This window comes from Molothrus ater, unplaced genomic scaffold (assembly GCF_012460135.2).
Source record: "Molothrus ater isolate BHLD 08-10-18 breed brown headed cowbird unplaced genomic scaffold, BPBGC_Mater_1.1 matUn_MA100, whole genome shotgun sequence".
Classification (NCBI taxonomy): domain Eukaryota; kingdom Metazoa; phylum Chordata; class Aves; order Passeriformes; family Icteridae; genus Molothrus; species Molothrus ater.
Window position 1 is genome coordinate 224,245 of NW_023416561.1, and position 13,255 is coordinate 237,499.

Here is a 13,255-nt window from a genome sequence, read left to right on the forward strand (position 1 = left end):
GTGACCGGTGTGGAGTCAGGGGGTGGCGACGCTTTGGTGACACCCCGGTGTCCCTGCTGTCCCCACCTTCTCGTCGCGGACGTCGTCGGGGTTGGTGGACGCCGGCTTCTCCATGGCCACGAGGCAGAGCAGCTGCAGAAGGTGGTTCTGCATCACGTCCCTGCGGGGAGCCGGCGCTGCCATGGGGTCGGGGGACACGGGGGGACGCGGGGGGACGCGGAGGGGACGCGGGGACACCGGGGGCCGCCCATCCTCACCGGATGATGCCGAAGTCGTCGAAGTAGCCGCCGCGGCCCTCGGTGCCGAAGGGCTCCTTGAAGGTGAGCACCACGCAGGCGACGTTGTCGCGGTTCCAGATGGGCCCGAAGATGCGGTTCCCGAAGCTGCCGCGGGTGAGGGGTGCCTGAGCAGCGCCGTGCCTGGCCCCTGTCCCCTCCCTGTCCCCATGTCCCCTCCCTGTCCCCATGTCCCCTCCTGTGTCCCCATGTCCCCTCCCGTGTCCCCTGTCCCTTCCCTGTCCCCGTATCCCCTCCTGTGTCCACTCCCTGTCCCCGTATCCCCTCCCGTGTCCACTCCCTGTCCACTGTCCCCTCCCGTGTCCACTCCCATGTCCCCTGTCCCCTCCTGTGTCCCCTGTCCCCTCCTGTGTCCACTCCCATGTCCCCTGTCCCCTCCCGTGTCCCTGTGTCCCCTCCAATGTCCCCATGTCCCCTGCTGTGTCCCCGTCTCCTCCCATGTCCCCATCCCCTCCTGTGTCCCCTGTCCCCATCCCCTCCCATCTCCCCTTCCGTGTCCCCATGTCCCCTCCTGTGTCCCCGTGTCCCCTGTGGTCTCTCCTCCCATGTCCCCGTCCCATCCCATATCCCCATGTCCCCTACCATGTCCCTGTGTCCCCTGCCATGTCCCCCTGTCCCCGTCCATGTCCTCCATCCCCTCCCATATCCCTGTGTCCCCTCCTGTGTCCCCTGTCCCCTCCCATGTCCCCATGTCCCCATGTCCCCTCCCATGTCTCCATGTCCCCTATCCCCATGTCCCCTGTCCCCCGTCCCCCTGTCCCCCTGTCCCCTGTCCCCTGTCCCCGTGTCCCCGTGTCCCCCTGTCCCCTGTCCCCCTGTCCCCTGTCCCGCTCACCGCAGCACCATCAGGCTCTGCACCATCTCCTTGCCCAGGTAATGCTCCCAGTGTCCCCCTGTCCCCTGTCCCCATGTCCCCCTGTCCCCTGTCCCCCTGTCCCCATGTCCCCTGTCCCCCTGTCCCCTGTCCCCTGTCCCTCTCACCGCAGCACCATCAGGCTCTGCACCATCTCCTTGCCCAGGTAATGGTCTCGATGTCCCCCTGTCCCCATGTCCCCTATCCCCATGTCCCCTGTCCCCTGTCCCCTGTCCCCCTGTCCCCTGTCCCCTGTCCCCATGTCCCCTGTCCCCTGTCCCCCTGTCCCCTGTCCCCTGTCCCTCTCACCGCAGCACCATCAGGCTCTGCACCATCTCCTTGCCCAGGTAATGGTCCATGCGGTAGATCTGCTCCTCGCGGAACAGCGCGCTCAGGTGCGCCGACAGCTCCTCCGACGAGGCCAGGTCCCGCCCAAACGGCTTCTCCACGATCACGCGGTTCCACCTGGGCACGGGGACACAGGGGACACGGGGGGACACGGGGGGACAGGGGGGGACATGAGAGACACAGGGGACAGGGGGACACAGGGGACACAGGGCCCTCAGGTGCTGGGTCACAGGTGTGCCCCAGGTGCATCCTTGTGTCCCAGGTGTGTCCCCGGTGCGTCCCCGTGTCCCAGGTGTGTCCCCACTCACCCCTGGCCCATGCAGAGCACCCGCAGGTGCTGGGTCACAGGTGTGTCCCCATGTCCCAGGTGTGTTCCAGGTGTGTTCCAGGTGTGTCCCAGGTGTGTCCCCAGGTACCCCAGGTGTGTTCCAGGTGTGTCCCAGGTGTGTCCCAGGTGTGTCCCCTGTCCCCACTCATCCCTGGCCCATGCAGAGCGCCCGCAGGTGCTATGTCACAGGTGTGTCCCAGGTGTGTCCCAGGTGTGTCCCAGGTGTGTCCCCATGTCCCAGGTGTGTTCCAGGTGTGTCCCAGGTGTGTCCCAGGTGTGTCCCCTGTCCCCACTCATCCCTGGCCCATGCAGAGCGCCCGCAGGTGCTGTGTCACAGGTGTGTCCCAGGTGTGTCCCAGGTGTGTCCCAGGTGTGTCCCCATGTCCCAGTGTGTCCCAGGTGTGTCCCAGGTGTGTCCCAGGTGTGTCCCCATGTCCCAGGTGTGTCCCAGGTGTGTCCCAGGTGTGTCCCCTGTCCCCACTCACCCCTGGCCCATGCAGAGCGCTCTCAGGTGCTGTGTCACAGGTGTGTTCCAGGTGTGTCCCCAGGTACCCCAGGTGTGTCCCAGGTGTGTCCCCTGTCCCCACTCACCCCTGGCCCATGCAGAGCGCTCTCAGGTGCTGGGTCACAGGTGTGTCCCAGGTGTGTCCCCATGTCCCAGTGTGTCCCAGGTGTGTCCCAGGTGTGTCCCAGGTACCCCAGGTGTGTCCCAGGTGTGTCCCCACTCACCCCTGGCCCATGCAGAGCGCTCTCAGGTGCTGGGTCACAGGTGTGTCCCCATGTCCCAGGTGTGTCCCAGGTGTGTCCCAGGTGTGTCCCCTGTCCCCACTCACCCCTGGCCCATGCAGAGCGCTCTCAGGTGCTGGGTCACAGGTGTGTACACGCTGGGGGGCAGGGCCAGGTAGAAGAGGCGGTGGGCGCGGTCGCCCCCGGGCAGCCCCCGCAGGTGAGCGTCCAGCGCCCGGAACGAGGCCTCGTCCCCGTACTGGCCCCGCACGAAGCTCTGCAGGGACAGGAACGCGGCCAGGCGGGGACCGTCCTCGGGGGTCACCTGGGGGGACAGGGGGGACAGGTGAGACAGGTGGGACAGGGACAGGGGACACAGGGACAGGTGACAGGTGAGACAGGGACAGGTGAGACAGGTGGGACAGGGACAGGTGAGACAGGGACAGGTGAGACAGGTGGGACAGGGACGGGGAGACGGGGAGACACAATAGGTGGGACAGGGACAGGTGAGACAGGGACAGGGACAGGTGGGACAGGGACAGGGGAGACAGGGACAGGTGGGACAGGTGGGACAGGGACAGGGACAGGTGGGACAGGGACAGGAACAACGCCAGGTGGGGACCGTCCTCGGGGGTCACCTGTGGGGACAGGTGGGACACGGACAGATGAGACAGGGGAGATAGGGATAGGGGACAGGTGGGACAGGGGACACAGGGACAGGGGACACAGGGACAGGGGACAGGTGAGACAGGGATAGGGGAGACAGGGACAGGTGGGACAGGGACAGGGACGGGTGAGACAGGGACAGGGGAGACAGGGACAGGGGACAGGTGGGACAGGGGACAGGTGGGACAGGGGACAGGTGAGACAGGGACAGGTGGGACAGGGACAGGTGAGACAGGGGACAGGTGGGACAGGGGACAGGTGGGACGGGGACAGGTGAGACAGGGATAGGGGAGACAGGGACAGGTGGGACAGGGACAGGGACAGGTGGGACAGGGACAGGTGAGACAGGGCCAGGGGGGACAAGGACAGGGCCAGGGGGGACAGGGAACACAGAGAGCGCCCTCAAGGGTCACCTGTGGCAGGCAGGGACAGATGAGGGGACACAGGACACAAAGTCAGGCAGAGCCTGTCCTTGGGGGACACCTGGGGACAGGGGGGGACAAGAGGAACACAGAGGGACAGGTGGGGACAGGTGAGGCCAGGAGGGCACACAGAGGGGACAGGAAAGGACAGGTGAGGTCGGGAGAGGTCAGGAGGGGACAAGGAGGGGACAGAGGGGACAGGTGGGGACAGGGTGGACAGGTGGGGACAGGTGGGGACACGGAGGGGACAGGGGGGGTCAGGAGGGGTCAGGAGAGGACAGGTGGGGACAGGTGGGGTCAGGAGGGGACAGGTGGGGACACAGAGGGGTCAGGAGGGGACAGGGGGAACAGGGGGGACACAGAGGGGCCAGGTGGGGTCAGGAGGGGACAGGGGGGACACAGAGGGGACAGGTAGGGTCAGAAGGGGACAGAGGGGACACAGAGGGGCCAGGTGGGGACAGGGTGGACAGGTGGGGCCAGCGCTGTCACCTTGAGGTAGGGCAGGGTCTGCTCCTGGATGAGCTCCACGGTGAGGGGCGAGCGGGCAAAGCCGACGACGCGCGTGTCATCGGGGAGGAGCCCGTCCCGGAACAGCCACCTGGGACAGGGACAGCAGCTGGGACACTGGGACACTGGGACACCACCTGTGTGCCACCTGTGTGCCACCTGTGTGTGCCACCTGTGTGCCACCTGTGTGCCACCTGTGCCACCTGGGACAGGGACAGCAGCTGGGACACTGGGACACCATCTGTGTGCCACCTGTGCCACCTGTGTGTGCCACCTGCCATAGGGACAGCAGCTGGGACACTGGGACACCACCTGTGTGCCACCTGTGCCACCTGTGTGCCACCTGTGTGCCACCTGTGTGCCACCATCTGTGTGCCACCACCTGTGTGCCACCTGTGCCACCTGTGTGCCACCTGTGTGCCACCTGTGCCACCTGTGCCACCTGGGACAGGGACAGCAGCTGGGACACTGGGACACCTGGGACACCACCTGTGTGCCACCTGTGCCACCTGTGTGTGCCACCTGCGACAGGGACAGCAGCTGGGACACTGGGACACCACCTGTGTGCCACCTGTGCCACCTGTGCCACCATCTCTGTGCCACCTGTGTGTCACCTGTGTGCCACCTGTGTCACCTGTGTGTCACCTGTGTCCCCAAGCCCCTGGGGACGCCCCCAGCATTGTCACCACCCCCGTGGGGATGCCAGGCCTAGGGTGACACCGGTGCCACCAACGCTCCTCAGGGAGGTGACAGCGGCGACGGGGGCGGCTGTCCCTGTGTCACCCTGGGACAGGTGACAGAGAGGGGACAGGTGACACATGGGGACAAGTGACACACACGGGGACAGGTGACAGAGAGGGGACAGGTGACACACACGGGGACAGGTGACACACACAGGGACAGGTGACACACAGAGGGACAGGTGACACACGGGGACAGGTGACACACACGGGGACAGGTGACACACAGGGACAGGTGACACACAGAGGGACAGGTGACACACGGGGACAGGTGACACACACGGGGACAGGTGACACACACAGGGACAGGAGCAGCAAAGGGACAATGTGGGGACACGGGCTCATGCTGGGGACACTGGTGCCAGCTGGTGCCACTCAGCTGTGGTGACACTGAGGACACAGCAGACAATGGCAGCTCTGAGTGGCCCTGGTGGCCCTGGGGACAGCTCTGAGTGGCCCTGGTGGCCCTGGGGACAGCAGTGACCCCAGACTGGCCCTGGTGGTATCAGTGACTCTGGTGGCCCTGGGGACAGGTGGCCTCGATGACACCATTGTTCCTATTGTCCCCTCGGTGTCCCCACCGTCCCCAGGGGTCCCCAATGTGTCCCCACTGTCCCCAATGTGTCCCCATTGTCCCCTCAGTGTCCCAAATGTATCCCTATTGTCCCCAATGTCCCCCACTGTCCCCTCAGTGTCCCCCAGTGTCCCCATTGTCCCCCCATTGTCCCCATTGTCCCCCCATTGTCCCCCCAATGTCCCCCCATTGTCCCCATGTCCCCCCATTGTCCCCATTGTCCCCACTGTCCCCACTGTCCCAATGTGTCCCCAATGTCCTCATGTGTTCCCATGTCCCCCATGCCCCCCCATGTCCCCCACTGTCCCCCACTGTCCCCCATGTCCCCCCATTGTCCCCCCATTGTCCCCATGTCCCCCCATTGTCCCCATTGTCCCCACTGTCCCCCCATGGTCCCCATGTCCCCCCATTGTCCCCCCATGTCCCCCACTGCTCCTCCATTGTCCCCACTGTCCCCCCATTGTCCCCACTGTCCCCCATGTCTCCCCATTGTCCCTCCATGTCCCCCCACTGTCCCCGCTGTCCCCCCATGTCCCCCATGTCCCCCCATTGTCCCCACTGTCCCCATTGTCCCCTCATGTCCCCCCATTGTCCCCATGTCCCCCATGTCCCCATGTCCCCCCAATGTCCCCCCATGTCCCCCATTGTCCCCGCTGTCCCCCATTGTCCCCCTACCATATCGTGGGGTAAATTTTCTTCCTGGCCAGGTCTCCCTGTGTGGGGGGAGGGGCGCTCAGGGTGGGGGAGGGGCGGGGCCAGCGCTGGGTGTGGCCCCTGCCCCTCCCCCACCCCCCGGAATGTGCTGAGTCAGCGGCGCCGCCCCTCCCCCACCCCCGCCCCGCCCGTTCCGTGGGAGGGGTTGGGAAACGGGGGTGGGTGGGGGAGGGGCAGAGGAGGAAGTTGGGGTGCGGGTGGGGGAGGGGCGGGTGCCGCACCCCAACTCCTTCCCCTCCCCCACCCTCCAGTGACCCCAAATGACCCCGCCCGAAACGGCCCCGATTCCCGCCCCTCCCCCAATTCCCGCCCCTCCCCCAAATCCTGCCCCTCCCCCAATGTCCTCCTCACCCCCTTCAGTTTGCCCCAAAATCCCCCTAAAATCCCCCCCAAATCCCCCAATTCTCCCCTCCCAAATCCCCCCAAAATCCCCTCAATTCTCCCCAAAATCCCCCAAAAATCCCTCAATTCTCCCCCCCAAATCCCCCCAATTCTCCCCAAAATCCCCTCAAAATCCCCCCAATTCTCCCCCAAATCTCCCCAAATCCCCCAAATCCCAATTATCCCCAAAATCCCCCCAAAATCCCCTCAATTCTTCCCCCAAAATCCCCCCAAATCCTCCCAAATCCCCCCAAATCCTCCCAAATCCCCCCAAATCTCCCCAAAATCCCCCCAATTCTCCCCCAAATCCCCCAAAAATCCCCTCAATTCTCACCCCCAAATCCTCCCAATTCTCCCCCAAATCCCCCAATTCTCCCCAAAATCCTCTCAATTCTCCCCCAAAATCCCTCCCAAATCCCCCCAAATCTCCCCAAATCCTCCCAAATCCCCCCCCAAATTCTCCCCCTCACCCCCAATTCCCTTTATTTCCCCCCAAATCTCCAAATTCCCTTCATTTCCCCCAATTTTTTTTCCAGATTTCCATATTCCCCCCCACTGCCCCCCCAAAATTCTGCCCCCAAATCCCTTTATTCCCCCCACAAGCCCCAAATTTCTGCCCCCAAATCCCAAATTCCTGCTCCAACCCCCCAAACCCCCAAATTTCTGCCCCCAATTCTTCCCAAACCCCAAATTTCTGCCCCCAAACTTCCCCAATTCCTTTATTCTTCTATAACTCTCAAATTTCTGCCCCCAACCCCCCCAAATCCCAAATTTCTGCCCCCAATTCCTTCCCCAACCCCCCCAAACCCCAAATTCCTGCCCCAACCCCCCATAAAACCCCAAATTTCTGCCTCCAATGCCCCCAAGCCCCAAATTCCTGCCCCAAATTCCTCCTCAAACCCCAAATTCCTGCCCCTAACCCCTCCCAAAACCCCAAATTCCTGCCCCAACCCCCCAAACTCTTTCATTCCCCCCAACTCACCCCCAAACCCCCTTTATCCCCCCAAACCCCAAATTCCTGCTCCAACACCCCCAAACCCGTTTATTTCCCTCCCACACCCCAAATTCCTGCCCCCAATTCTTTCCTAACCCCAAATTCCTGCCCCAACCCCCCCCAAACCCCAAATTTCTGCCCCAACCCCCCCAAATTCCTGCTCCAACCCCCCCAAACCTATTTTCCCCCCCAAAACCCCAAATTCCTTCCCCAACCCCCCCATAAAACCCCAAATTTCTGCCTCCAATGCCCCCAAACCCCAAATTCCTGCCCCAAATTCCCCCTCAAACCCCAAATTCCTGCCCCAACCCCCCCAAATTCCTGCCCCAACCCCCCCACAAACCCCAAATTCCTGCCCCCAATTCCTCCCCAAACCCCAAATTTCCCCCCCAACCCCCCCCCCAAACCCCAAATTTATGCCCCCAATTCCCCCCCCAAACCCCCTTTATCCCCCCCAAACCCCAAATTCCTGCCCCAACCCCCCCCACACCCCAAATTCCTGCCCCCAATTCTTTCCTAACCCCAAATTCCTGCCCCAACCCCCCTCAAACCCCAAATTTCTGCCCCAAATTCCCCCCCAAACCCCAAATTCCTGCCCCAAATTCCCCCTCAAACCCCAAATTCCTCCCCAAACCCCCACATTCCTGCCCCAACCCCCCTCAAACCCCAAATTCCTGCCCCAAATTCCCCCTCAAACCCCAAATTCCTGCCCCTAACCCCCCAAATTCCTGCCCCAACCCCCCCCAAACCCCAAATTCCTGCCCCAAATTCCTCCCCAACCCCCAAATTCCTGCCCCAACCCCCCCCAAACCCCAAATTTCTGCCCCCAAATTCCTCCTCAAACCCCAAATTTCTGCCCCCAACCGCCCCAAACTCTTTCATTCCCCCCCAACTCACCCCCAAACCCCCTTTATCCCCCCCCAAACCCCAAATTCCTGCCCCCAACCCCCTCTAAACCCCCAAATTTCTGCCCTCAATTCCTTCCCAAACCCCAAATTTCTGCCCCCCCAAACCCCAAATTTCCCCCCAACCCCCCCAAACCCCAAATTCCTGCCCCAAATTCCCCCTCAAACCCCAAATTTCCCCCCCAAATTCCCCCCCAAACCCCAAATTCCTGCCCCAAATTCCCCCTCAAACCCCAAATTCCTGCCCCAACCCCCCCCAAACCCCAAATTCCTGCCCCAAATTCCCCCCCAAACCCCAAATTCCTGCCCCAAATTCCTGCCCCAAATTCCCCCCCAAACCCCAAATTCCTGCCCCAACCCTCCCAAATTCCTGCCCCAACCCCCTCCCACACCCCAAATTCCTGCCCCCAATTCTTTCCTAACCCCAAATTCCTGCCCCAACCCCCCCAAATTCCTGCCCCAACCGCCCCCCAAACCCCAAATTTCTGCCCCCAATTCCTCCCCAAACCCCAAATTTCTGCCCCAAATTCCTCCCCAAACCCCAAATTTCTGCCCCTAACCCCTCCCAAAACCCCAAATTCCTGCCCCCAACCCCCCAAACTCTTTCATTCCCCCCCAACTCACCCCCAAACCCCCTTTATCCCCCCCAAACCCCAAATTCCTGCCCCTAACCCCCCAAATTCCTGCCCCAACCCCCCCAAACCCCAAATTCCTGCCCCCCAATTCCTCCCCAAACCCCCAAATTCCCCCTCAAACCCCAAATTCCTGCCCCAAATTCCCCCCCAAACCCCAAATTCCTGCCCCAAATTCCCCCTCAAACCCCAAATTCCTGCCCCAACCCCCCCAAATTCCTGCCCCAACCTCCCCAAACCCCAAATTCCTGCCCCCAATTCCCCCTCAAACCCCAAATTCCTGCCCCAACCCCCCCAAATTCCTGCTCCAACCCCCCCAAACCTATTTTCCCCCCCAAAACCCCCAAATTCCTTCCCCAACCCCCCCAAATTTCTGCCCTCAATTCCTCCCCAAACCCCCAAATTCCTGCCCCCAACCCCCCCAAACCCCCTTTATCCCCCTCAAACCCCAAATTCCTGCCCCAACCCCCCCCAAACCCCAAATTTCTGCCCCAACCCCCCCCAAACCCCAAATTTCTGCCCCCAATTCCTTCCCAAACCCCAAATTTCTGCCCCCAATTCCTCCCCAAACCCCAAATTCCTGCCCCAACCCCCCCAAATTTCTGCCCCCAATTCCCCCCCAAACCCCAAATTCCTCCCCCAATTCCCCCCAAACCCCAAATTCCTGCCCCCAATTCCTCCCCAAACCCCAAATTTCCCCCCCAAACCCCCCCAAACCCCACCCCCCCCGGGCCCTTCCCGGCCCCGTCCGCACTCACGGAGGCTCCGAGGATGACGAGGACGTGCGGGTGGCCCTGCAGGAAGGCTCCGTCCCGGCTCAGCTCCTGCCGGAGCATCCCGCACACCTGCGAGCGGCTCAGCTGCGCCCCGCCCGGCGCCGGCTCCGCGGGGCCCGGCATCGCTCCTGGGGCAGGAGCGGGCACTTGGGGGGCAGGAGCGGGCACTTGGGGGGCAGGGCTGGCACTTGGGGGCAGGGCTGGCACTTGGGGGGCAGGTTCGGGCACTTTTGGGGCGGGTTGGGGCACCCCAGGGCAGGATTGGAGGGGATGTGGGGCAGGAAGGGGCGCCTGGAGGGAGGGGTGGGCACTTGGGGGGCGGGACTGGGGCACTTGGGGGGCAGGGCTGGCACTTGGGGGGTGGGTTAAGAAATTGGGGGGCGGGGCTGGGGCACTTGGGGGGCGGGATTTGGGGTTCAGATCGGGGATTTGGGGGGCGGGATTTGGGATTTGGGGTTCAGACCGGGCACTTGGGGGGCGGATTCGGGCACTTGGGGGGCGGGATTTGGGGTTCGGATCGGGGATTTGAGGGGCAGGTTCGGGCACTTGGGGGGCAGGGCTGGCACTTGGGGGGCAGGTTCGGGCACTTTTGGGGCGGGTTCGGGGAGCAGAGGAACAGGTTGGGGCACCCCAGGGCAGGATTGGAGGGGATGTGGGGCAGGAAGGGGCACCTGGAGGGAGGGGTGGGAACTTGGGGGGCAGGGCTGGCACTTGGGGGGTGGGTTAAGAAATTGGGGGGCGGGGCTGGGGCACTTGGGGGCGGGACTTGGGGTTCAGATCGGGGATTTGGGGGGCGGGATTTGGGATTTGGGGTTCAGACCGGGCATTTGGGGGACAGGGCTGGCACTTGGGGGGCGGGATTTGGGGTTCGGATCAGGCACTTGGGGGGCGGGATTTGGGATTTGGGGTTCGGATCAGGCACTTGGGGGCGGGATTTGGGGTTCAGATCGGGGATTTGAGGGGCAGGTTCGGGTACTTGAGGGGCGGATTCGGGCACTTGGGGAACCGGATCGGGCACTTGGGGGGCAGGGCTGGCACTTGGGGGTGGGTTAAGAAATTGGGGGACAGGATCGGGCACTTGGGGGGCAGGGCTGGCACTTGGGGAACCGGATCGGGCACTTGGGGGGCAGGTTCGGGCACTTTTGGGGCGGGTTGGGGCACCCCAGGGCAGGATTGGAGGGGATGTGGGGCAGGAAGGGGCACCTGGAGGGAGGGGTGGGAACTTGGGGGGCAGGGCTGGCACTTGGGGGGTGGGTTAAGAAATTGGGGGGCGGGGCTGGCACTTGGGGGACAGGGCTGGGGCACTTGGGGGGCGGGATTTGGGGTTCGGATCGGGGATTTGGGGGGCGGGATTTGGGATTTGGGGGGCGGGATTTCGGATTTGGGGTTCGGATCGGGGATTTGAGGGGCAGGTTCGGGCACTTGGGGGGCGGGATTTGGGGTTTTGGGGTTCAGATCGGGGATTTGGGGGCGGGATTTGGGGTTTTGGGGTTCGGATCGGGGATTTGGGGTTCGGAACGGTGATTTGGGGTGAATTTGAGATTTGGGGTTCGGAACGGGGATTTGGGGGGCGGGATTTCGGATTTGGGGTTCGGATCGGGGGTTTGGGGGCGGGATTTGGGGTTTTGGGGTTCGGATCGGAGATTTGGGGAGAATTTGGGATTTGGGGTTCGGAACGGTGATTTGGGGTGAATTTGGGATTTGGGGTTCGGAACGGGGATTTGGGGTGAATTTGGGATTTTGGGGGTTGGGATTTGAGATTTGGGGTTCGGATCGGGGGTTTGGGGTTCGGAACGGGGATTTGGGGGCGGGATTTGAGATTTGGGGTTCGGAACGGGGACTTGGGGTGAATTTGGGATTTGGGATTTTGGGGCGGGACTTGGGATTTGGGGTTCGGATCGGAGATTTGGGGTGAATTTGGGATTTTGGGGGGAGGATTTGGGATTTGGGGGCGGGATTTGGGATTTGGGGTTCGGATCGGGGATTTGGGGTGAATTTAGGGTTTGGGGGCGGGATTTGGGATTTTGGGGCGGGATTCGAGATTTGGGGTTCGGATCGAGGATTTGGGGGCGGGATTTGGGATTTGGGGTTCGGATCGAGGATTTGGGGGCGGGATTTGGGATTTGGGGTTCGGATCGAGGATTTGGGATTTCGGGGCTGGGATCTGGGGTTTTGGGGTGGGATGGGGAATTTGGGACCTGGAGTGGGGTTTGGGGTTGGGTGGGGCAGGATCGGGGATCTGGGGGTGATTTTGGGATTTTGGTGGCAGGATTTGGGATCTGGGGTTGGCTTTGGGGATTTGGGGTTGGGTGGGGCGGGATCGAGGATTTGGGGTTGGGGCTTGGGATCTGGGGGGGGGATTTGGGAACTGGGGCGGGGTTTGGGATTTGGGAGTGGGATCGGGGATTTTGGGGTGGGATCGGGGATTTTGGGGTGGGATTTGGGGTTGGGTTCTGGGATTTAGGGGTGGGATTTGGGGTTGGGTTCTGGGATTTAGGGGTGGGATTCGGCCCCCGGGGCCGGGATTTGGGGGAGATGGGGCAGGACACGCCCTCCCCCCATTGTCCCCCCAAATCCGCCCCAATTTCCCCCCCAGAGCCCCCAAATCCCCCCCATTTCCGCCTTCAGGCCCCCCAAACCCCTCAGAACTCCCTCCCCATCCCCCAGAAACCCCCAGGCCCTCACGGACCCCCCAATTCCCCTCAAATCTCCCCAAATTTTCCCAATTTTCCGCCTTCCCCCCCCATCAATTCCCCCTCAACGCCCCCCAGACCCTCACGGAGCCCTGGACACCCCCAGACCCCCAATTTCCGCCTCCACTGACCCCAAATTCCCCCTAAATCCCCCAAATCTCCCAGATTCTCCCCAAATTTCCCTCAAATCCACCAAATTCCCCTCAACCCCCTCCCCATTTCCGCCCCAAAGCCCCTCACATCCCCCCTCAGCTCCCTCCTGACGCTGCCCCCCAGGCCCCCATGGACTCCCCGGGCCATTTTATAGCCCAGATCCCCTCACGTTTTCCGGAATTCCCCCGAATTTCTTTAAAATTCCCCAAATTTCCCCATCATTTCCTGGTCCCCCCGCACCTTCCCGCTCCGGCCGCGCTCGCGCCGCCTCCCCCACGCTCGCGCGGCTCCCCATCCCTTCACAGAGGCCACGCCCTCCGCCACGCCCTGCCCCTTTATCCACCAATCACCGCCGGGCTTCTTATCTCACTAACCAATCGCCGCCGAGCTTCTTCTCCCGCCAACCAATCACCGCCGAGCGCAGGTGGAGCTACACATGGAGGCGTAACCAATCAGCGCTCTCCGACTCTCAGCGTTGCTATGGCGCCGCCATGACATTTACCGAGGCGGAAGTGGCAGTGGGGGCGCGGTGACGTCACGCGCTTCC

General features: G+C 62.8%; 1 protein-coding gene across 1 annotated transcript in view; it reads right to left on the reverse strand.

The window, feature by feature from the left end:
* G6PD (glucose-6-phosphate dehydrogenase) overlaps positions 1-13,003 on the reverse strand; it is a 23,017-nt gene extending 10,014 nt beyond the window's left edge. The window contains exons 1-8 of the mRNA XM_036405502.2: positions 12,949-13,003; positions 9,845-9,990; positions 6,136-6,173; positions 4,129-4,237; positions 2,659-2,876; positions 1,459-1,614; positions 258-383; positions 67-160 (exon numbers count right to left, since the gene is read on the reverse strand). Of these exons, the coding sequence (XP_036261395.1) occupies positions 67-160; positions 258-383; positions 1,459-1,614; positions 2,659-2,876; positions 4,129-4,237; positions 6,136-6,173; positions 9,845-9,990; positions 12,949-13,003 (942 nt within the window). The remainder of the gene's footprint in view (positions 1-66; positions 161-257; positions 384-1,458; positions 1,615-2,658; positions 2,877-4,128; positions 4,238-6,135; positions 6,174-9,844; positions 9,991-12,948) is intronic.
* Positions 13,004-13,255: the final 252 nt, after the last annotated feature.